The 25894-nt window shown below is 33.5% G+C and overlaps 2 protein-coding genes and 1 non-coding gene across 4 annotated transcripts in view; 2 read left to right on the forward strand and 1 right to left on the reverse strand.

Moving 5' to 3' along the window:
• Positions 1-600: 600 nt before the first annotated feature.
• msrb1a (methionine sulfoxide reductase B1a) lies at positions 601-7470 on the reverse strand. Its single transcript, NM_178288.5, has 4 exons — positions 7284-7470; positions 5715-5857; positions 4988-5102; positions 601-3448 (listed from the first exon to the last, which is right to left on the reverse strand). Exons 1-4 carry the CDS (start codon positions 7336-7338, stop codon positions 3429-3431), a joined length of 333 nt encoding a protein of 110 aa, NP_840073.2. The 5' UTR covers positions 7339-7470; the 3' UTR covers positions 601-3428.
• A 2223-nt stretch (positions 7471-9693) lies between these two features.
• Positions 9694-25894, forward strand: part of tnpo2a (transportin 2a) — a 28656-nt gene continuing 12455 nt past the window's right edge. The window contains 15 exon segments of one of the 2 annotated variants that reach the window (NM_001004003.2): positions 9697-9744; positions 11947-12046; positions 16024-16099; positions 16229-16378; positions 17940-18046; positions 19511-19644; positions 19729-19810; positions 20536-20658; positions 21043-21161; positions 21772-21832; positions 22021-22192; positions 23239-23391; positions 23938-24163; positions 25170-25341; positions 25423-25509. In NM_001004003.2, the coding sequence (NP_001004003.1) occupies positions 11948-12046; positions 16024-16099; positions 16229-16378; positions 17940-18046; positions 19511-19644; positions 19729-19810; positions 20536-20658; positions 21043-21161; positions 21772-21832; positions 22021-22192; positions 23239-23391; positions 23938-24163; positions 25170-25341; positions 25423-25509 (1761 nt within the window). In that variant the 5' untranslated portion in view covers positions 9697-9744; position 11947. 2 annotated transcript variants of the gene reach the window in all.
• On the forward strand, positions 21877-21945 carry LOC137490812 (small nucleolar RNA SNORD41). Its single transcript, XR_011010873.1, has one exon. It is a non-coding gene; the product is annotated as a small nucleolar RNA SNORD41 (small nucleolar RNA).

Consider the following 25894-nt stretch of genomic DNA (forward strand, 5'->3'; position numbering starts at 1 on the left):
TTTTAAAAATTGGACTGGCTCAGACTATAGGAGAATTTTCAATATAATATTGCAATTATAACATTCCTTCAATGGGGGGGGGGACATTTTTTTTCATGTAAGCTCTGGGGAATTAACTTTAAAAAGTCAATTATTGTTATCAATGTAAATACAGGTACAACCATATATGGTTTCTTGTCTGATTTGAAAGGCTTAAAAGAGGTCTAAATGTACTTTAATCAATACAAAAACGTGTACACAGCAAAGACTGAACAATTATAAAATACTAATTAATTACTATTAATACTGAATAATTTTATTAAATCTTTGTGCTTTACCACCATCTTTCAAACCACTAAATAATATGTTTAGGCATGTTTGCCAACATTCAGTTTTTAAGCATTTAATAATAATAATAATCTTGTTTCATTTATTTTAAATAGGTCTGATTCCAAACTGAGTCGCCTGGGCCTAAAAGTTAAAATATGTCAAATTACTTTGTTTACCAGAACTAAATGTACTTTATTCAGAGCACAGTTTACACATCACAAATGGTAACATATTGGCTAGATTGTTAACACAGGGGCATATCAGTCAAGAAACATGTACAGCACCAGCATATGAATGATTAAGCAGTTTAATGTAAAGCAAACGAATATTACAGATATGTTTGTTTGTTTCTTGCTGTCCTGTTTGCTTTTACCATCAAAGCAGTGTGGATTTGTTTTTACGTTCAAAGTGTCAACAAACTCGTTACATATTTAGTCACACCAATTATTGATTTACTGATCCGATTTAAAGAAGAGATTTTAGACTGTGAGCATCTTCTGGGTCTCCATCAATGTGTAACAACAGAAACAACCAGCATTTTAATGTGCAAACAATGTTTAGTCAGTGATTGAAGGACACATACACTAATATACAGTCGGAAACTGCAGAAATAGTGTCCAAAAAAGATTCTTTTGCATTGTGTGATAGTTTGTATTTTAAACATTGAAGTGTCCTGATTAATTAAAAAAAATGAGCAAACAATAATGACTGTCAAAGTTTTTTTTGTCATGATTTACAGAAGACATCAATTCATTCATTTTCCTTTCATCTTAGTTCCTTTAATAATCCAGGGTCACCACAGTGGAATGAACCGCCAATTTATCCAGCACGTTTTTAAAAGACTACGTGACCCTGAGCCACAATACCAGTCGTAAGTGTAATGGTTTTGAAATGGCGATTGATAAATCATCTTGCCACAGCCATATCAAGACCGGTTACTCACTGAAGCTAAGCAGGGGTGAGCCTGGTCAGAGTGGGAAAACCAGGGAACCACATAGGAAAACCAGGTTGCAGTTAGAAGTGGTTTTAGTGAGGCCAGCAGGAGACGCTCAACCTGTGGTCTGTAATGCCCCAGTAAAAGTGAAGGGGACACTACACTGTCAGTGGGCGCTGTCTTTCGAATAAGATGTTAAACTGAGGTCCTGACTCTCTGTGGCCATTAAAAATCCTATGGCACTTCTCGTAAAGAGTAGGGGTGTAACCCTGGTGTCCTGACTAAATTCTCTCCATTGGCCATTACAATCATGGCCTCCCGATTACCCCCATCCACCGAATTGGTTCTATTACTTTCTCTTCACTTCCCCAGAAGCTGGTGTGTGGTGAGTGCACTCGCGCCATTGTCCTGTGGCTGCCGTCGCATCATCCAAGTGGACGCTGCACACTGGTGCTGGTGTGGAGAGACGCCCCTCATGATTGTGAAGCGCTTTGGGTGTATGGCCATACACAATAAATGCGCTATATAAATACACATTACTTACTTACTAAAGGCTTAATAAATAAGCCTTCAATTGATGTATGGTTTGTTAGGATAAGACATTATTTTCTAATATCTAGAATCTAGAAAAATCTAAATATTTAGAAAATCATCTTTATAGTTGCCCAAAATTAAGTGTTTAGTAATGCACATTACAAATCAAAATTATGTTTTGATATATTTACAGAGGGCAATTTACAAATTATCTTCATGGATTATGATCTTTACCTAATAATCTTCAGATTTTTGGGCATAAAAAATCTATAATTATGCCCCATGCAATATGTATTTTGCTATAGTCAAAAATATACCTGAGCAACATAAGGTTTTGTGTTTCAGGGTCACATTTAAGTACAGTATCACTGTGTAGCACAAGTACTGATTACTGTCATTTTAAATATCTGAGATACCATCTTTTGTCAATCAGGAAGTATTTGGTTATTTAAAATATAATATAATTTATTATGATCACTTAAATATATAATAATCTTCTTTTTTTAATTATTGTATGAATATAGGTTACACCGAACATTATTTGACCCATCTTTTATAACATACAATAGCTTTTTGTAAATATAATTTTCCCTTACAAACACCAAAATGGCTTTGAAAATTCATAAATTATTTAATGTGGTTAATGTGCAAAAAAACTCCAAAAGATTATCTCTCTATGTCCAACTGGAGCAGCATAAATGATCAAGTCAGCATTGGGATTTGTACATTAACCAAAAACATGTAAAAAGTAACTAATAATCCATAAAAACTAAGATAAAAGGTGCGATGCCTTGAAAAGTTTGGAGTCAGTCCACAAAAAACTGTTTAATCATAATAACAAATGTTTCTTGAGCATCAGGATGATTTGTAAAGGGTTGTGTCACAAGAAATTTGGGTAACACTTTACAATAAGGTTGTATTAGTTAATGTTAATTAATGCATTTATACGAACATGAACAAACACTGCACATCAAGTTTATCAAAGTATTTGTTCATGTTAGTGACATTAGGTCATGTAAATGCAGTCGTTCATTGTAAGTTCATGTTAACTCACAGTGAATTAGCAAATGTTAACAAGCATTGGATATGGATGCTAATAATGCATTAGTAAATGTTGAAAAATTTGATTAACAAATGATGTACAAGACTTATATTTACTACATTAACTAGCATTTACTAATGAAACCTTAATGTAAAGGGAAATGCTTTAAATCACAGGGAAAAAATGACACTTTAAAATGTTTAAATAGGAAGAACACATTTTAAATGTTAATAACATTGTTCGTTAATCCAAAAAAAAAACTTGAACTAATATTCTGAAAACAAGAACGGATTACATTTTAAAGCATATCTGATTAGAATGAAAATATCTAACATTTTAAAGTTGTAACAAAATATTCTGACCCCAAACTTTTGACCTGTAGTGTATCTTATGCTTATTCCTAAAAGAATTGATCATGTATGGTTGTGCGTGGTGATTGTCAGTAGCAGTAATTGCGAGTGAGCATCTAAATGTGCCTCATGAGGCTGTTTTACACATCCTCGCTCTGAATGTTCCTCGCTGGGCTTTTCTTCAGAACGTTTCATTCGCCATCCACATGGTAGACACATCTGAGCTCCTCCATCCACTCTCTCTCACATCCACAGGGCTCTACTGTTGCTCATTCTTCACTGGGAAACAAACACAGAGGGTTACGCAACATAATATAAACTGACATACTGTAAGTTATTACTGAAACCATAAACCTAAAGCCATAAAACTAAAACCACTTCAAATACATGTATTGGCCGCAAAAATTGGCCCTTCAACATACTAACTATTGTGGTCTAAAACCAGGCGTTTCAGTTTCATTGTTTAACACCTGTATGTATATATATATATATATATATATATATATATATATATATATATATATATATATATATATATATATATATATATATATAAATAACCTTATATAGAGTGTAGGGGAGGATACTTTGGAAATGTAATCGATTACAGATGACAAATTACCATATTTAAAATGTAATAAGAAGTGTACCTTTTCAATTACTTTATAAAAGTTGGGTAACTGATTACGTCTGATTACTTTTTGATTAACTTAATGGATATTTTCAACTAAATCATTTTCAAGCATTTATACCAAGCAGGTGTGACCTTAAAGTAGCACTCTGTTTACTGTTAGAATTTCAAAACATTTCATTGCTTGAATTAAGATTTTATTATTTTCATTTTCATTTTAAAGTACAGCCACCACAAAACCAGTCCTGAAACAAAAACATTGTTAACTGTTGTTACAGAATCTAAATTTTAGTTGTGCATGGTGACTTTTGTGGCATTTTTGCAAAAAAAAAAATACATCCAAGCTATTTTTGCAATTTTCATTTTTAAATCGAAGCAACTAAAATCCAAGTCAATCACATCTTGGTGATCAATAAAACTGTCAATGAAACATATGAGGCATAATTGTTCAGTTCAACTGTTTACTGCAAATAATATGCTGTACTAAACAGAAACAAATTATAGTAAATAACAGCACAAACTAAAAATCCAATAAATTCAGGTGTAACACATTTAAAATACTATAGTAATTTATAGTAAAGGGAAATATTTAATTTTTTATTGTATGTATATATGTATATACTGTGTGTTTGTGTGTGTGTGTGTGTATGCATATATATATATATATATATATGCATATATATATATATATATATATATATATATATATATATATATATATATATATATATATATAAACTGAAGTCAGAATTATTAGCCCCACTTGAATTTTTTTTCTTTTTAAAATATTTCCTAAATGATGTTTAACAGAGCAAGAAAATGTTCACAGCATGTCAAATAATATTTTTTCTTCTAGAGAAAATCTGATTTATTTAATTTTAGCTAGAATAAAAGTAGTTTAATTTTTTAATATCCATTTTAAGGTCAAAATTATGAGCCCCTTTAATCTATATATTTTTTGATTCTTTAAGCTGTATAGAAGTGTCTTGAAAGTGTCATCATGGCAAAGATAAAATAAATCAGTTATTAGAAAGGAGTTATTAAGATTATTATGTTTAGAAATGTGTAAGAAATTAGGGAAAAATAAACAGGGTGGCTAATAATTCAGGGGGGCTAATAATTCTGAATTCAACTGTATGTAATTATAATAATATGCATATATAGTTTGCAGTAAATGCACATGTAACCTTTAGGAATGAACTTCAGAGAGCTGCTAAATATTCAGAAGCGTGAGAGGCCGTGTTTGGGTCCGTCATTCACAAACTCATGGCCAAGACCATTTCCACACTTTCCACATCTGACCTGTAAAAGATGACAAATTATTAACTGTTCACTGCCTCCGGATGCTATATTAAGAAATTCTCTCACAGGCTTTTTATTTTGTCAGCCAGCCCAAACAAAACCGCCATGTTTAAGATCTGATTTCTTTAAAAATTAGTGATCTTCACAGCCTGATAGATGTACGATATATAGTGAGGGCGTACTCTCACTTGGCACAGTGGCCTTGGACTGTGCCGAAGCGCGGTGGTCCCCGTCCCCCCCCCCCCCCCCCTCCCCCCCCTCCCCCTCTCTCCCCGATGGCCCACACTCACACTGCATCTATACCTTCTACCTACCTGCATTAAATTCCATTTTGCCGCTGCCTATCTTTAAAACATGAAAAATTATTTTACCACAGTATTTTCAATGGAGTTCCTGCACTAGCCTGCTGCTCCAGATGGCGTTAGCATTTACATAGTCTTTCATCTCAGTTGAATGACTAAATGAATGCTTAAGTCTATTTAACTGATTGTATTTTAAATACATTACAACATAGATGCTGAAAACAGAAACCTTATGACATTGAAAATAGTCAGATAAACTGTTCATCGCTGGCTGAAAACAGTAGCTGTGCATATATCCCATTGAGCTGACCTTGTAGGCGCCCCATCTTTCCTCCTGTTTAGACACGCTGTCTTCATGGATGGTTTCAGTGAAGGCTGGCCAGGGGGACGAGTGCTCATATTTGGATCTGCTGGAGAAGAGCTCGTATCCACACTGAGCACACACATACATGCCTGCAGGAGAACAAATCTCATTCGTTATCAATAATTCACTCAAAAGCATTTAGGCTAAGTGGGGTTCAAAATGTTTTTAAACAAATAGAGTAAGATGTGTGTGTCAATGAAGACAGGAGTAATAATGACAAACATTCAGCCATTCAATCATATTCAGTCATCTCAGACTGGTTTCTTGAACATGTTAATGAGTTTACTGTACTCAAAAGGCCTCCACAGTCACTTGATTTTAATCTCAAAAGAGCACCTTTTGGGTGTGGTGAAACGGGAGATTTGCATCATGGATGTGCAGCCGACAAATCTGCAGCCACTGCATGATGCGATCATGTCAATATTGATCTGAGGAATATTTCCAGTAATACTGAAGGCAAAAGTGGGTCCAACCCGGTACTAATAAGTAATAATAATAAAGTGGCCGCTGAGTGTATATTATATAACACACACAGAAATATCAAAACAAACTTTTTTTTATTTGTATGTGATTACTCTATGTCCAGCAACAATTAAAAAAGGCATTAACTATTGTGTTTTTGTATTTAAATATAGTTTAAAGTTGAACAAAATTGCAGTTTGACCAATTAAACAGATGACTGTTCAATTTCTTACGGAAAAAAAATACATTTTATTAAACATTGACAAAGTATTCAGCGATAGTGTACATCATGAAATAATGTTTATTCAATATTAGCATAAAAAACAAGAGGAGTGACAACAAAATATGATATATAAAGAAGGAAAGTAGTAGAAAGTTAGTGATTGAAATTTCTAATCAAAAGTATGATACAAAAAAGGGGGAAATTGATAACAATTACAAAAACATTTACCAAACATTTACCAATAGTTAGACTGCTAAGAATAATATATGTAACCATACCTTTATTACAGTATTCATAAATATGTATTTATTATTATAAAAATTAATATCAAATTATAAACTTTAAATGTAGAAAATATTATATTATAAAAAATACAATTGTTGATCCACCTAAACTCATGTCCAATAAATATTAATATAATATTAATACATATTATCCTGATCATATACAACCTTTAATAATACTGATACACCATGATACGATAATGACTGATATACAAGTCATCCATAATATATCAGTAAGCAAAGAATATGTGATTACCTATGGTTAATAAAAGTTGATGATATTGTTAATCTATAAACAACTAATGTTGACAGATTAAACCTCATCTTAAAGTGTCACTGAAAGCCCTGCATTTTATTATATGCAAGAAACAATAATGTTCAGCAATAATTATAGTATATCTTCTCGAATCAACGAGAAACTCGTGTAAAACTTTAAAAACAAAACATTTTCGCAACTTTAACGTTCAAACGACACAAGTTTGACACATACCTCCACATTACATAAGTTGTCTTGTTTACATGTTACAGCACACAGGGACAACTTACCGCTCTCAAAATGATCTTTATAAATCTCCCCTCCAGAGAACGAACAGAAAGACATGTTTAGACGGACTGTGATCAACTGAAAGCGCACAACTGTAACTTTCTGTGTGCCAGCTGGTGTTTTATAAAGTCTGGATCAGGTAAATGGAGGAAGCGTGTCTGTTGTACCCTGGTTGTACCACGTGTTTAGGTGACCTGCGACAAACGACCGTATGGCGGCAGTAGAGATTAGCAGCTCTGACCTCTGACCTGTCAAGTTCATTCATTCATTTTCCAGTCACTTTATTTATCAGGGGTCACCAAAGAGGAATGAACCGCAAACTATGCCAGCATATGTTTACAGAGCTGATGCCCTTACACCTGTAGCCCCGTACTGGAAAACACCCACACTTATTCACACACAGTATACAAGTTTACAGCAATAATACCTTCATTCAGACTGCTGTCTTCGGTATTGATGACCAAAGAAACAGCAGAAGTGAAAGATTTGCAAGCCAAGTTGTTATTTGGAGTTTAAAATGTACTTCCAGAAGAATACTGTCACAGTGACGCTATATTTAACTTTTTAAATTGCTCTGATGAAACGTCAAATTTGATTGTCAAAACATCTGTAGACATGCCAGCTCTGTCTATGTGTGGACCAAAGAACTGGAACAGCCTTTTCAAGCACTGGTCATACATATTTTGTTGATACTGACTGTTCTAATAAAAATGAAAAGGCATATTTGTATGCTGCAATATTGTTGCAATTTAAAAACTGAATTAAAAAATACAGAATTTTTATCTTTATCATATTTACACTCAAGAGAGTTGAATAAAATAACAAAAGTGTTGATCTAAATTTCAACACTTCAGATCTCAAGAAATCAGATCAAACATATATTTTAATAAATAAATAGGTAAATAAATAAATGAATAAATAAATACATACATTTCTGCATAAATAAAACAATAAATGAATAAATAAATACATATAAGTCCTGCATAAATAAAACAACAAATAAATTAATTAATAAATATGCACTATATATTTATTTATGAAAGATTTTGTGTGCGTGTGTGTGTGTGTGTGGGTACAGTTAAAATCAGATTTATTAACTCCCATTTTGATCTTTTAAATATTTCCCAAATGATGTTTAACAGAGCAAGGGAATTTTCACAGTATGTCTGATGATATTTTTTAATGAGCCTGTGCCTATAATGCCTATTGGTCAATCCTGCCCTGCATACCAGCAAGTTCAAAAAATTTCAACATTGTTATGGGAGCTAGCAATCGTCTCCCTCCTAAAAAAGTGTATCTTTCTTATCCGACAAAGACGTTTATAGGTCAATTTTGTTTTTCTAATTAAAAAAAAATAATTAGATTTGTTTTTTATTGAAAAAGTTGTTATATTGTCCCCTGTAATCTCTTATTGGATTAATATATTTTGACATTTGAGATGGGGAAAAATATGGTCTTTGCAACAAAAATAATTCTTCACTAGCAAGGTCAAAGTGTCTTAAATTAATCAACAAGTTTTATCATATTTTATCCAATTTTTGAAAAAGTTTCATTCTAAAATTGATGTAAAATGTTCATTTTAGCAATTTCATACTGAAATAGTTTTTTATTTAATTTGGAATTGTAATTATGCTGTACAATTTTGGAAACACATTAGCTCTTTTATTTATGATAATTTACAGCAAGATGTTTCTGTTACTTTTAAAGAAATTATTTTTGGTTATTATAAATCTGCCTGTATTAATGTTTGTTTTGTTATACATTTTATTTATTTTCTTTGTAAATTCCATATCCACAAATGCAAATTTACTAATGCCAAACCATATTTTCCCGTTTTTTTTTTTGCAGGAATTTTGTTAAAAATTACATTAAATTTCATTATCTAAAAAAAACAGCCAACAAAACTGTTTCATTTTGTAATCACTTTAAGTTATGTACTGTAATTGATTCTTAAATGTCTTACCCTCAAGTTTATATCATGTTCTTTATTTTCTTTCTTTCTCTCTTGTATCTTTTTCATGGATAGTGTAATTCATATTCTGTATTTTAAACATATATTGCTACAAACTTCTCAACTTTTTTTGCAAACACACACACACACACACACACACACACACACACACACACACACACACACACACACACACACACACACACACACACATATACCAAACATTTGGTTTGGTAAACCAAAATGAATTAGATTTTTTATGTCTATTTATTTATCTACTGTTTTTGCAGGTTTCGTCCTCCATACAAAAGAGTATAGAATCAATTTTTATCTAATCTAGTGACTCTAAGCTCTTTGTTCATAAAAAAGAGTCCCTCTCAGATTCGTGTATTTTTGAAACTGCCGACATGTCGTCACTTCCTCGTGGCGGCGGTCGTGCTGCGGAAGTGTTTGAAAGTGCCATTGCGCGAGACTAGCGCGAGCTGATAAGTAGGCCTCCACACGCGGCATGTGTAAGTGAACTCTTCTGAATTAAAAAAAATACTATATTTAAATATAAACGTGCAGTTTGTCTTAATAATGTCGCGTGGCATGGATTAAAACAAGTATAAACGCTAGTTCGCGGCCAACGCTTCACTTGTTGTGTGTGTACAATGATGTTTATGTAGGATTAACGTTAGCGATAGACGGCCGTTACTTGTTGCTTTAGGTTTCGAAGTTTCGCCTCATGTTTTTGTTTCTGTAACAAGTGTGTGATAAGTGTTTTACGCGTTTATAATGCTTTAACGTCGTGACCGATTGTTTTTGAGTTGCTCTCATGCATATGGTGAAAGACTAGGCCTCGGCATGATATGCACTCCTGACCATGTGCATTGCTTGATTGTTTCATGCTTTTATGCCTTCATCAACTGAATAACAATTGATAATTAAGTCCGACAAAGGCTAACAATTATAACCACAGGCTTTGTCATGTTAATTTCGGTTATTGTATCGAATCGCTGGAGATGCGTGTAACGTTATTTCTGTTAGCTCTTAATCACAAACAAAGAATCGGGTCAGTTATAAGTATGTATGTAATGTTTTAAGTATGTAACGTAACGTTACCAGATGTAACTCACAGATACGTTAATATCAGTTTCTGTGAAAGATTGAGACTATTAAACGCTTATTTTGGGCTAATCAAGGTACAGTCATTTTGAAATAAGTGTTGTGAGTAAAAGTATGTTTAAAGACGGATATATGAAATGTACAGAAGTATTATTAAATGGATAACTTTATTTTTAGTAATGTTATCCCTATATAATATACATAAAGTGAAAGTAGACTGAAAAACAAAATGCCTGAAATTGAAAGTAAAGTATCTGGAAACTATTCAAACTTTAAAAAACTGGCTTCCAGTGCATTTAATTTAATTGTGTAAACTTTTTATTGTATTAAAACAGTTGGTCAACTTAATCATGCCGTTTTCATCTTTTTGGTTTCAACTTTCATTGTTTAAATCATAATAAGTTAAGTGCAATCACTGCTTTAATCTAAACACTGATGTGCAGGACATGTAAAAGGCTATGGTTATGCGTAGTAGTCATTGTTTAATGACCCAACACTTTGAAACCAATTCACTTGCATACAAACTTTAAAAATAATTCTTTCAATTACTTTGTTGCTATCTTTTTAATCCATCCCTATATACATACATACATACATACATACATACATACATGCATATACACACACACACACACACACACACACAAAACATAAAAGTGTGTACTGAAAATGTCTGAAATTGTAGGTAAGGTATCTGGAAACTATTTGAAACTAAAAAAATAAAACTTGTTTGCAGTGTATTTAACTAAATTGTGTATCTGAAATACTTTTTTATTCTTTTAAAAAATATTTAGTTGATTAATCATGCCGTTTTGATCTTTTTGGTTTCAGCCGTCATTGTTTAAATCAAATAAATAGTTATATACTGCTAAATATATAAACTAAATATTAATCTAAACAGATTTGCCATACAATGAAAAGGCCATGTTTATGAGTACACTGTTAAACCCTGGAGTCAGCTTTATCAAATTAAATGAGTGTAGTTAATTTAAAATAGACTTAAAGTTAATTCTACTCATTTGTAATGAGATTTGAACTCAAGGTTGAAGGTAATAAGTTAATACACCTCATTATTTCAACTTAAATGAAGTTCACAGTACTCTTAAAGATTAGTTATCTCGAATAGTTTGTAGCAATCGGTTTCCTCAAACGGTTTGAGTTGCCTTAACTTATTGGGTTGTACAGATCTCGGTTAGTTTGAGTTCTCCATTTATTGGGTTTTACTGTGCTCAAATTGCTTCATTTACTCAAATGGATTACGTTCACAGTACTCATTAGGATTAGTTTTTTAACTTAAACCATTTGAGGAAATAGTGTAGTAGTCAGTGTTTTATGACCAAACACTTTTAACTAATTCACCTACATACAAACTTAAAATAATTCTTTCAATTGCTTTGTTGTTCTTTTTTTGTTAGTCACTCGGGATGTAAGCACACTGCATAAATGTAAATTATTTGTTAGTCCATCTTTTCTGCAAAAAAGAATACAGTTTCAGTAAGTAATCTGCAAGATGATAGATGCGGTTTACAAAGGTTTGGCAATGGATTCATAAGAGGAAGTAAATTGTGAAGGCATGAGGAATGTAATTGTTTGTGGTTTGTGTGCAGGATGGAGTGGCAGCCGGATGAACAAGGCCTCCAGCAGGTCCTGCAGCTCCTCAGAGACTCTCAGTCTCCAAACACAGCCACGCAGAGAGCTGTGCAGCAGGTATCCACACAACACATCACAGAATTACCTGCTATTTACAGAAATCAAGTGTTTAAAGGGACAATATTGATATTCTCACATGTATTGGTATAATAAAGAAACTTGGTCTACCAGTGTTTAAATGCACTTAAAGGGATAGTTCACCCAAAAATGAACAAGCTGACAAAGCCGCCAAAACAGCCCTAACAGGAAAGCTGAAGGAGTGCAAAATCCCACCTTCGGATCTTAAGCCACTATTAAAAGGATATATTCTCAACAAATGGCAATCAGAATGGGATCAGTGCCCAGAAAATAAACTTTTTGAAATTCAACCTGAAATAGGAAAAAAATCTAATTTATTTTTTAAGTCAAGACACGATGAGATTGTGTATAGAAGAGGCACACAAGACTCACACATGAATTTACTCAAAGGAGAAGAACCACCAAAATGCCTTTATTGCAACAGAAACCAAACAGTTAAACATATTCTTGTGGAATGCCCCATTTTTAATATCATCAGAAAACAAAATTTATCTGGAGAGACTTTAAAGGAAATATTTTTAAACGTGAATCCATCTAAAGTTGTAGAATTTTTATCAAAAGGAAATCTTAAACTGTTTTAGATTTTTATCTTATATATTATCATTATTATTATAATTTATATATTTTACCTTGTACATTATTTATTGCTGTTGATGACTTTTTATTGTTAGAATACTTTTACTTGATCTATTTTTTTTTGCCATGACATAGCCATAGACGCAGGGGTGATAGCGTTCCGGCACCACGCCGGATTTCCGGCGTACTGTGGCTGCGGGGGAAAAAAAAAATCAGGTTCACGGATATTGATCTGTCATTTCTCTAGATTCACAGAATTCACTCACTGCTGAAAGCGCCGGATTGGTTTTTATTAAGTGCCATTTTGTGTGCTCGTGAGTCATCTTTTGAGTGTAGACGCCATGTAAATAAAAGATTCATTGTGTAATTTAGAGAGCTTTATAAATTATAACGGATCTTTGTGAGATCTCTATGAACTAAGATTAGTGACGCTTTTTAGTGATAATAAGAGGAGCGTGCTTTGCACTTTCCAGGCTATAATCCATTCAGAATTTGTATGAAACTTTCGTTTTCGGCACATATACGCTGATATGTTTTGGGAATGACATCTGCATATTTACGCTGGGTTTATTCTCGAAATAACGGTGAAGAAATAGACGGGACAAAAATATATTTCCCCCTTCTCCTTAAACAACTTAGTGTTTCAGCTATGAAATAGTTCAGTTTTGTATGTAGCCTAATGGCAAAGTGTTTATATTTAGTTTCGTTTTTTATTCAGCTTATTTAGAAAAACGTTTGGAGCATTTTTTATTCGTTAAAATTAAGTTTTTTTTTAACGAACAGCGCCCAGCGGAAGACCATCATTGTCTGTTTGATCAGTTTGCCTTCTCAGATCATCACGACTTGCCTAAAATAAAAGATATAAAACAGTTCAAGTATAAAACAATGGTAGCTTAAACGTTAAAGAATGTGTGCTATTAGGCGCATAGTTTGCTTATAAAAAGCTTGCAGGACATCGAGGCGCCAGAGCAATCACTTGCATTTTTTCAGTGGGAGCAATTTAAAGTTATCCGTCATTTTTGCTCACAAAGTACGAGTAATACATCAAAAAACGTTACAGCGTTTTTATAAAATAAAGAAAACCAAAATTATGCGCTTTCTGTCGTCTGGTTTTTGAACAGGAGCGCTTAACAAAATGAAGCAAAATGTATATGCCTCACAGACATAATAAATATATTTATAGAAAGCTTTAAATTATTACTTAACGAAATAAAACAAATCGAAAACAAAAAAACTCCTTCATGTAATCCGTAAAGATGAATTTCTAAAGGCGAGTCCAAGAGGAGATTGCCAGTCAGGATATTTGCGACACTGACTCAGAATAAGTTTATTAATAAATAATTAAGATATGTCCTTACTCTTTCCTCGACACATTCATTGTTATTTGTTTTTGCCGGTGCTTGGGGCGAGTTTTAGCTTATTGTGTGCGCTTGAACGCGGATTCACAGTAGCAGTTTTAACATGGAGTGACACGACATCTGACGTACAGATGACACTGGCACATTCCGGTGGCACGTCCGGTTTTCCACTGTCATGTGTCACTCGTTAGTGGCATGTGTAGTGACCTGTGTCACTCAGAGTGTCGCGCTGCATGTCACTGCAGTGACATCGACACCCGGCGAAGCTTATGACATCAATAAACACGAGCAAAACCATATTTAATCATTACGCGACTTTTAACCTAATTTATCGCGTCGCAAGTTAGTTTATTTGCTGAGCTACTCCACGATGTTTTAATTTAAAAGCATTTATTTTATGTATTCGTAGTCATACTTCCGTACGTAATATAGTCATTTGACAGTACATGTCAGTCAAATTTATTGTGGCATGCTTATGTATGGGAGGGGTTACACTTATCTGTTGTACTGTATATTATTGCATCCTGGCAGTTCCTTTGTTCCCTACAATATGGACTTCTTTATGTTTTTAATTCATTCATTTATTTTATTATTTAACTTATTTTCATTTTAAGGTATTTTAAATAATATCCTTTAAAAAGTTATAATAAAATGCATGTTGAAAACTCATAACATATATGCATGTAAGATAACAGGTGTCATTTGCCTAATGATTTTTAAATATTAAAGCAAAGAGACTTATAAGTTTAATGTGCTTATAACGTGCTTATACTGACACCTACTGGCACATGTCACAAGATCACTGACACTGACATGTGTCACTGACATTACTGGCATGTGTCTAAAAAGAGCCACTTGACAATAATGATGATCAGGGTTACACATAGGCTGTTAATATATTTGGGCCCAGGGGCCCACAAGTTATGTGTTAAAAGTGCGTTGCATACTCACCCCTACTCACCTCAGGGGCAAGGAAAAAAAGTTCAGGCTCAGGAATTTTTTCCACTATCAGCCCTGTAGACGCTGAAATGGCAATAAAATTAAAACTCTCTCTCACCCAAAAACGAATAATTTACTCACCATTAACTTGTTTCAAAACCTCTTCACTATTTTGTTGTTTAACGCAAAAGACATTTTAAAGAAAGCTAAACACCTCAAGTATTTATTTCTTCCAAGAATATCAATGGTTGTTGGGTTTCAGATTTCTTCAAAATACCTTTATTTGTATTTAATTTTGGGTGAACTATAGCTTAAACTGTTATTGAACATTTTTCATAGTTCAAAAAGTCTGTGTGTTTATTACTGATATTAAGATTAAGAATCAGATATGAAATGCGGTTATAAAAAGACATTGAATTATTAAAAGCTTCACTGCTATTATCACTTCCAAGAGTCGATAAAGGGTTCTTCCAGAGGTTACTTTTATGATTTAAACACTCATATTCCCAAATGTATTCAGATACCCACTCTCGAGTTTTCTCACTCTGATTTTTTTTTTTTAACATTACAAGATGTGTGGCAATAATTGCAGTTCTCTCTTTGCAGTTCTGATTGTAACACAATGTGTGGTTTTGTGGCTGTCGGAGCAGAAATAAAAGCTGCTGTTTTACAGTTTCCATGTATTAATGGATCATGTTGATTAAATATAGGTCAAAGAATCGGTATGCAATGTATGTAGTTGAGAGAAAAGATTTGCAAAATATGGAATCCCTTTTTAGGATTTCTGTATGAAGCTGATACAAATCTTCTGTTTAACCAGTTTCTTGTATCACCTGTTATTGATATATTATTGTTTTGATACCTTTATATTGAATGTGCATGTATGTATTTATTTATATACTTGAAATTAGGGCTGCTCAATATATAGTTTCTGCATCAATATCGATAAGTCACATTAATTAATAAAAACCGTATTAGTATGCATGTAGAGGAGTGGATTATTATTATTATCATTATGATTATTATTATTATAGTAACAAAGAAGTAATGCCATCTGTGTTAATACATTAATCTTACCCTCAGAAACTGGAGCAGCTGAACCAGTTTCCTGATTTTAACAACTATCTCATCTTCGTCCTGACGAGGCTGAAAACTGAAGGTGAGTGCCTGGGTTTATTTTTACATCAAGCATGCTGTATTGCAGTTGCTAATCATTTTTACACAAGTGGGATGTGCCATCAGGCTTTCAGACAGTCTGTTTGATTCTGAATGTTTTTTACCTCTACAGATGAGCCCACACGATCTCTCAGCGGTTTGATACTGAAGAACAATGTGAAGGTTCACTATCAGAACTTCCCTCCAGCAGTTGCACACTTCATCAAGCAGGAGTGCCTGAACAACATCGGGGACCCTTCGCCTCTCATCCGCGCCACTATCGGTGAAGCTCTAAATTAAACTAAACTTCTACATGATCTAAATAAAATGCACTTTAAATGATTTCAAATACTTCAAAAACTATTCAAGGATACCTGAAAATAAGCCAAATTCCATAAAACCCTGTGAATAACATATTTGGATGAACAAAGACTTTTTAAAAGGCATGCATTTCTTTCACTATATTGATTGTTACAAAGTAAAGGTTCTTTAAAATGTAATGTCTTTACAATTTTTTTTAAATAATTTTAATTGCGCATAAAAATGAATGACATTAAAGGTGTAAGTACAAATCATAAAGTGCAAGAAGTGGCAGAAACCTAAAAGGCTGTTTTAAAGATGCAGTAGGTGATCTGCCAAAATGCTAACTGGTTGGCATATGAACTTTGGACGGCAGGGGAGGGACTGTGAAAGTTTGGGCTACTTAACGCAATTATGGGAGATGTCGGCCTGACAATATTTAACTGGATTAACAGTTTGTTTTGTTTTATGCCTTACCCAGAATATAAGAAAATACACAAACACATTTACATCTAAATAGATTTAGATTTATACGGGGGGCTAATAATTCTGACAACTTTGTGTCTGTATACAAGTTGAGAAGAACTGTTACTAAAAACCCAGTCTGCTGTCTTGCGCCATCTGTTAAACTTTTGGTAAAGAAACAATTGATTGTGACAGAATAGTAATAATTATTATGCCTATTATTAAATTGTAGTTTTTTCATAGTAATTTTAACTACCACTTCAATATGTGCAATGGGCTTTGATACTCTAGGGAAGAATGTCTGAGTGCCTCCATTACATCAGGTTTCTATTTTTTTTGTTGTTGTGCTTGAATGTTAAAGCGCCCCTTCTATAAATTGTCAGTCACTGATATGGCCCCTGACAATTTGAGTTTGAGACCCCTGATTTAAATGTATTATTTTTTCATGTAATACCAGTCAATATTGCAACAGAAACCAACATTTTAAACATACTTTTGGAATGCCCTATTTTTAATGTTATCAGACAATATTTTTTTATCTGGAAAGAATTTAAAGAAAGTATTTAAATGTGAATCTTCAAAACTGGGAAAATTTTTATTAATGTTTATTTATATCTTTTTATTGTTTTTGTTTATATGATTATAGAATAGTGATATTTAGAAAATGTTGTAAATTTACTTTGGTTTTACCATGGAATAGCTAGAGGAGCTGATATGGCTACACATTCAAAACTAACTCTCCATGTAATGTCTAAAATAGCCTGTGGGACATTTTAAAGATTTTTTTGTGGTTTATTTAAGGACTTGTATGATGTTTTGAGTGTATACATCAGTTAACAACATGAAAAGTTACTAATTTGTTACAGAGCAGCATTATTATGCTGGGAACTACAGTAGTCAACATTTGAAATTAATCAAATAATTAACACCCATTTTTGTGGACCATTTTGAAAAATCTTTTTTGATCCACATCAAATGTTGACTAATATACATTGTGAAAAATAACATGTATTATATAGTCTCAAAGTTAAAATCCAGTTGTTGGAAGGAAATCTGATGTTCTCTGTCTCTATTTTCAGGAATCCTCATCACAACTATTTCCACCAAAGGGGAGCTGCAGACATGGCCAGAGTTACTGCCTCAGCTGTGCAACATGCTCGACTCAGAGGACTACAACATCTGCGAGGTTTGTGCTGTTGTCTTGCATACTTTTTTGAACACATTTGCATAAGAAAATGTTGAAGATGTACATAAAAGGGCTGCATGAAAAATCTGACATTGCAATATTTTGTTTTGCTGCGATATAAATATATATACACTTGGTGATTTGAGTAGCTCTATTTGGTAAGCGCTTCGGGCGAACCGTATGCCAATGCAAAAACCGGCGCGTTTAAGGTCCGTTTTCTTTAAAAATCAGCGATCTCCATTAGCTGAGTGATATCTGATATAAAGTGGGTCTCAGATTGTACAAGAAGCATTGTATTAAATAACATTTCCCCTGCCATGTCTTTATAATATGAGCATTTATTTTACCCCAGTATAGTCAATGGAGCTTCTGCGCTAGCCTGCCAATTCTGACGGGCACATGCGAGTAAACGGCTTTTTGTCTCGTTTTACGCTTGAGCAACTAAATGAATGCCAAAGTTTATTTAACTGAATGTATTTAAATTATATTACAATATCGATGCTGTAAAAGGAACCGTATTAAATGGAAAAAAGTTCACAATAACAGGTCACCGGAAGTTTATCAGTATGGCAAAAACACTAGCTCGGCATATACCCTAGTATTGATGCTTAATCTATATATTGTTCAGCCCTAGTATGTAATGTTCACAGATTCAGATGTCTGATTTGAGTCACAAGCTCTTGATTCAGTTGGGTTATTGATTCGATTCTCAGTGCTTAATTCAGATAGTTGAATTTAGGTTTAATACAAGTCCAATTGATATATCATCAGCTTAATTTCAGGATTATGGGTGCATTAAAACAGAACCGACCTCCCTTTCAGTTGCATGGTAATATTAAACATAGCAGTTTTTTTCAGTGTTTGTATATATAAAAACATTTATTCGTTTAATATCAACACTAGAGTGTTATTAGGCTATAGTTTATTTAAGATGTTTGACATAGATCAAGTCTTATCTTTAGTGAGAATTTATTTATTTTTTTTGCAATAAGCCACAAAAGTGAAACGAGTTGAGCTCTCAGGCACTAATTTGTCTTTCTCTGCGTGATGCTTTAAAATGTTTTTACTTCAAACTCACTTCATAACTGCAGTCAAGTGTTTATTAGTCATCCTGAATTAATGAAAACAGTTAACTTTTGTTTATAATGCAACAATACGTAAATTTTGGGAGTTGTTTACAGGTGTTTGATTACAGCTTTGCTCAATAGCGTTTGCTAATTGCACATCCTTTAAATTATCAAGTGTGTCCTGTTCAATTTCATTCAACATGTTTTTTTCCTTTAACTATATAAGCAGAATTGTGCTGTATGACCGTTGCAAAACAGCTATTTAGGAAATACTGTCCATTTGACATTTCTATATATTGTCACCTCTGCCACACTTCAGATGTGCTGTTGCATCTCACACCCTAAAATACAGAAATATAGTGAGATTTAAATTTTTTTTTTCTTTGTTAATATCCAGGGCTCATTTGGAGCTCTTCAGAAGATTTGCGAGGACTCTTCTGAGCTACTGGACAGTGATGCTCTGAACCGACCTCTAAACATCATGATCCCCAAGTTCCTGCAGTTCTTCAAACACTGCAGCCCCAAGATCAGGTTTGTTTAGAGGATTCTTCATCTCTCTTGGAACAAAACGCTTTATACAATGAGGATCTAATGGTTGTTCTTGTGGTTTTGTAGGTCTCATGCTGTTGCCTGTGTGAACCAGTTCATCATTAGTAGAGCACAAGCCCTCATGGACAACATTGACACTTTTATTGAGGTACTGATCCATGTGCAATGGATTTAATAATATCCATTCTTAAAGTTTTACTAAAGCAACCCCCGCTTAATGTAATGAAGTGCAAATGTCACAATAATTGTTAATTGATTTTATCAGAAAAATCTTTGTTATTAAGTCATTATTGTATTTTATATACCTATAAAAATTTTATATTGTCAACTTATCATTAATTGATCAAATAAAGTATTTTGGATGTTACCATGCTATTACTGCTTTATTTATAAATTAAACAACTGTAAAATTCTTTGAAATTTCAAATTATAGATGAGCAAAAGTGAGCAATGTTTTTTTTCTACTGAGGAGAATCTTTATTTGTGCATCATTCTGTGAAATTCATAAATTATACAATCTGATAATTACCATCTACTTAAACAAATGGAATTTATTTTAGTTACTTTTAGATGAAATGTATAGTTTTTTTTTATTGCTCAAGAGAAGCAACTGCCCATGTAACATCTAAATAAGCATGTTAACAAACATTAATTAAGCTTTTAATTTGACTAAATTCTCAGCAGAAACAGCAAAAAATGTAAAGGAATTATGAAGTAACTTTTGTGTATTGATTTAAAAAAACAAACAAAACAAAAAACAAACAAACAAACCACAACTTCATGTAAAACGTCAAGAAAAGTCTATTAATTGGATATCCCTAATGATTGTGTGCAGTGTTTTAATTTAATTTCTGTGTGTGCATGTGTTTGCAGAGTCTGTTTGCGCTTTCATCAGATGAGGACTCGGAGGTGCGGAAGAACGTGTGCCGGGCTCTGGTCATGCTGCTGGAGGTGCGAGTAGATCGACTCCTTCCTCACATGCGCAGCATCGTTGAGGTAAGAAGCAAACTTACTGTCTAGATGTTTCCCTTTAAAATCTGTACTTAAAAAAAAAATGATTCATTTAGTCTTATATTTTTACTCCATTAATTTTCATTTTTTACTCAATTTTTCTGAACTCTATTTTACTGGTAAACTTTCAGTAGTCAAAAGACCAATCATAGTTATCATGAAACTCAGGAAGCTTAATTTATTTTAATTTTAATGAACCCTGTGCCATATTTAGGTAGTAATATTTAGTAGTTATAACTGTGCCATATTTAGGTAGTAATAACTAAATATTTAGGTAGTCTCTTAAAGTGTAAAATTTACAAACAGTAGTCCGTTTTGTGATTTTGATGTGCAGCCTTGTAATATGTACAATATTGACTGTTTGTACAGTACATGCTGCAGCGCACACAGGATCCAGATGAGAACGTGTCTCTGGAGGCCTGTGAGTTCTGGCTTACACTGGCTGAACAGCCCATTTGTAAAGACGTCCTGTCTGGACACCTTGCACAGTAAGTGACCAGTTTGCATATACGAGAACTGAAAGTATATGCATTTTTTTTTCTCCGATAGCCATAAAACTTTGCTCAACACTGAGTTTGTGTAAGGACTAGTATGATTTTTTTTTTAATATTTATATATATATATTTTTTAAGAATAATTATTCACCTTTTTTCAAATTTCTTTGGCTAGTCTTTTTGTGTGACTGTTTATTTGCCTGAAAATATAATACATATTATCAAAATATAATAATCCAGATTAGTTGACACTTCTGTGGATGTTTTATTATGATAGTTTCAGTAATGCATTGTTTTTATTAGTTTTAGTATTATTACAATCGATTTTCATTAGACTGTTAAAATGAAGAAAAACTTGTTGACATTTTCTTAGTTTTTTTGTTTTTGGTTTGAATCATGAAAGCTTCACTAAAATTCTTTAAACATTTAGCCATTCAGCACATTTTAAAAGGCTAGATATGAACACTGAAAGAGTGCTAACTGATTAGCACATTTTTACCCTATTGTCAGAGATGCACTTATTATCAGTCTTTAGAGTATAAAATGAATATCACATCCATCTGCAATATTCTGAAGTTTAGTATGACCTCATCTTCTCTCCTAGACTGGTTCCTGTTCTGGTCAACGGCATGAAGTACTCTGAGATTGACATCATTTTGCTAAAGGTTAGTTGTTGGAGATAATAGTAACTCCTAGAAGCAGTTTGGCCTCAGGTGTGATGATAAAATTTCTCTTGACGTTCTCCGTGATTTTCAAGTATTCATACTGTCTGACCTGAGCTCTTTAATTAAGTTGTTACAGTGTCGATTGACCCAGCCGTGTTTCATCACACTGATCTGTTACTTCCCATTAGGGTGATGTGGAGGAAGACGAGGCCGTGCCTGACAATGAGCAGGACATAAAGCCACGCTTTCACAAGTCTCGTACGGTCACTCTTCGGCACGAGGGTGATGAGGGGGAGGAAGGAGAGGACAGTGAAGATGATGACGACGATGATGATGACAGTCTGTCCGACTGGAATCTACGTGAGTGCTTTTCCATGACAAACTAACTACTTGCTGCTTGAAAAATGTTGCCCATTTTGTAATGTAGCAATTTATTGATTGAGTAGCCTAAATTGGAATCAGAATTTTTTTGTTTTTTTGTGCTTCAATTTTGTAATTTTTTTCCCAGACTTGCATACAAACTGCACTGTAGTGATTTTGTAGTACAAAGTGTTTTAATGGACAGGGTTTAGAGAAGCCAAAGATGCAAATCAGATGCTGCAAGGGATTGGCCAAGCACCCAGAGCAAAACAGAAAATATTCTGCATTAACAAATATTGACCTTTTGTTCATTTCGAACTTTCTTAAAAAGATTGTACAGATCAGACTTTTGTGGGTCGTTTAGACTATCGGTTGGAGTTTTAGCTTTTCGAAGTTTGGGGCCAAAAGTAACAGGATATTTGTACATTTCATTTGTGCAAATCTTTATCTAAAGCAAAAGTGATTATCTATGCTTCATTATAGATATAGAGTGCACTATAGTAATTAGCATTTGAAACAAGTGGATTAAAACCTTTCATTAAAGTTGTAATACTATTGAGCAAGTCCATTTTTTTCTTATTAAAAATATTTTCTGATCTGCTTAAATTGTTGTCTACTTAAAGTATGCGTTTTTTTCTTTAAAGATCATCTGTGTTATTCAGACTGTCTACGAGTTTTATGGAGCAACATTTTACAAAGCTGAAGTTAAATTGTTTTTTTTTTTACTCCTTTTAAAATATTAGTGTAATTCAGTATTGAAAAAAATATTTTAGAAGTATAAAATAAAAGAGAAAAAATCTAAATGGGTCAATTTGAATGTAAAAAAAATCTGCCATAAAATCTAAATCAGTGCATTACTACTGTAATAAAGCAAATAATCTTTGCCCAGAAAAATCAGTGTCTGTTGTGGAGATGATTACAAACTGTATCATGAATGTCAGTGATGTTCAAGTATTCATACTGCCTGATCCACAAAACAAAGTTAAAATGATTCTCAAGGTAACTGAAGATCTGATTTGATCTGAGATGTGTTTTTTGCTCTGAAGGGAAGTGTTCAGCAGCTGCTCTTGATGTCTTGGCAAACGTGTTTCGGGATGAGCTGCTTCCTCACCTGCTTCCAGTGCTGAAGGAACTGCTGTTCCACCCTGACTGGGTGGTGAAAGAGTCAGGCATCCTGGTGCTGGGAGCCATTGCTGAAGGTATTTGAGACCATGGATAAGATGAGACCGCTGATAAGACTATAGGTTTGGAGAGAAGTGCACAGAAATGACTCTTTGAAATATCATTAGCTTTTAGTACAGCAGTTATGGGGAAAGATAATCGAGAATGCATCTTTAAGTCACCATTTAAAACTATTGTTAAAAAGATCCAAAAATTTTGCTAAATGCGGTGCTTATTTAGTTGTGAAGATGATGAAATGACACCATAAAATATACATGGAAATATGGCTATATTAAACAACCCTAGTTAAACAAGGTTAAACAATTCTTCAGAATCAACCTTATATTCTTATTTGTAAGTCAAACATTTCTTGTCAGTATTGAAATGTGTTGTGATTTATAATATTGGATTCTACAATGGATATTTAAATAAAATGCTTCAATTAAAAGTATAAAATATCTATTTGATATATTAAATGTTATAATATTTAATGTGAAAAATTAAATGTATTCACTTAGGATGCAAGTCCATTTAAATAGTCATTAAAAAAGTGTATCTGAAATGGTTGCTCCTTTTATCTTCAGGCTGTATGCAGGATATGGTTTTGTACTTGCCGGAGCTGATTCCTCACCTGGTCCAGTGTCTCTGTGATAAGAAGGCACTGGTTCGTTCCATCGCCTGCTGGACTCTGAGCCGCTACGCACACTGGGTGGTCAGTCAGCCGGCAGACTCCTACCTCAAGCCCCTCATGACTGAGCTGCTCAAACGCATCCTGGACAGCAACAAGAAGGTTCAAGAGGCTGCCTGCAGGTGTGTTTGACCTGTTCATTGATATTGATGACTGATTTAACCATGTCTGAATTCTAAAACCATAAACTATCCTTAAAAGGTTTCATTTTATATCAGTCGTCACCAAACTTGTTCCTGGAGGGCCGGTGTCCTGCAGATTTGAACTCAAACCCTAATCAAACACACCTGAACAAGCTAATCAAGGTCTTACTTGGTATACTTGAAACATCCAGGCAGGTGTGTTGAAGCAAGTTGGAGCTAAACCCTGCAGGGACACCGGCCCTCCAGGACCAGGATTGGTGACCCCTGTTTTATATTATAATCTGTTGGAAGGAGTGGTGGGACATCAACATCGACTTAAACATCTAAAATGGGTCCAAAATAATCTGATTTTGATCTAAAACTGATTAAGCTGATGCATTTGTGATAAAATCAATTAGTGATGTTAACTTAATTGATTATTAATTGTAAAATACAGTAAAAATGTATTTTAATTGCATACATTTCAAAATAATTCAAATTAAACAGATACATTTAGGTAAGTATCAATTTAATAAAACTTTAGAAATGACTAAATTAAAAATAAATGCCTTAAACCAACAATGAACATTGGCACATGTTTTTTTCCATGTTATTTCCTGACTAACTATTAAATAAAACTGTATTTTATTATTGGTCTTTTTTATGACCTTCAAATAGAACAAAGTTTTTTTTTTTAAATAAAGTCATCAATGTTGTTTAAATGAAAGTAAATGTGTTAATTGACTTACAATTCATGGCGTTAAACTTGTGAAATAGATAATTTAAATATTAATTTGTCAATTATTAACTGAAACCAAAAGTAGTTTCTGTATTTAGAAGTATAGAAAATAATACAGATTCATTGGTTAGTCTCTTAACCCTGTAATTTAAAATGTGCATAAACACCATAAACTTTTTAAACCGACAAACCTCCCCTGTTTTAGATGTTTCTAAAGAAATCCTAACACATTAGACCAATACTGATCATTTTTTCTTTTTTCATCAGTGCATTTGCGACTCTGGAGGAAGAGGCCTGTACTGAGCTGGTTCCATACCTGAGCTACATTCTGGACACACTGGTGTTTGCGTTCAGCAAATATCAGCACAAAAACCTGCTCATCCTATATGATGCTATTGGCACCCTCGCAGACTCTGTCGGACACCATCTGAACCAGCCAGTATGATCACTGCACTTTTATCATATGTTAATGGGCAGTTTACAATTCTGAAAAACACTTATTGTGATTCTTGTTTAACAGGAATACATCCAAAAGCTCATGCCGCCTCTCATTCAGAAATGGAATGAGCTGAAAGATGAAGACAAGGATCTGTTCCCTTTGTTGGAGGTAAAATAGTTGTGTTGGTCTTTAGTAATCTTTAAAGGCACATTATGTAAGTTTTACATTAAAATATCCAAAAATCACCAAAACAATATTATATATTTTGCTGACATGCACTTGTATAATCTCAGTGTTTTGAAGAATTCTCAACTCTTAAGAAATAAGCTACCTTAACTAGTGACATCCTAATGATGTCACAACTTTAACTTCTGTGTTGGGTTTATAGAAAACAGAGAAACACTATAGCTCAGTGGTCTCAAACTCAATTCCTGGAGGGCTGCAGCTCTGCATTGTTTCTCCAACCACCTCCAACTCACACCTGCTTAATAGTCTCTGGTAGTCTTGAACACCTTGATTATTTGGATCAGCTGTGTTTGATTAGAGTTGGACC

Source organism: Danio rerio, chromosome 3 (genome assembly GCF_049306965.1).
Source record: "Danio rerio strain Tuebingen ecotype United States chromosome 3, GRCz12tu, whole genome shotgun sequence".
Lineage (NCBI taxonomy): Eukaryota > Metazoa > Chordata > Actinopteri > Cypriniformes > Danionidae > Danio > Danio rerio.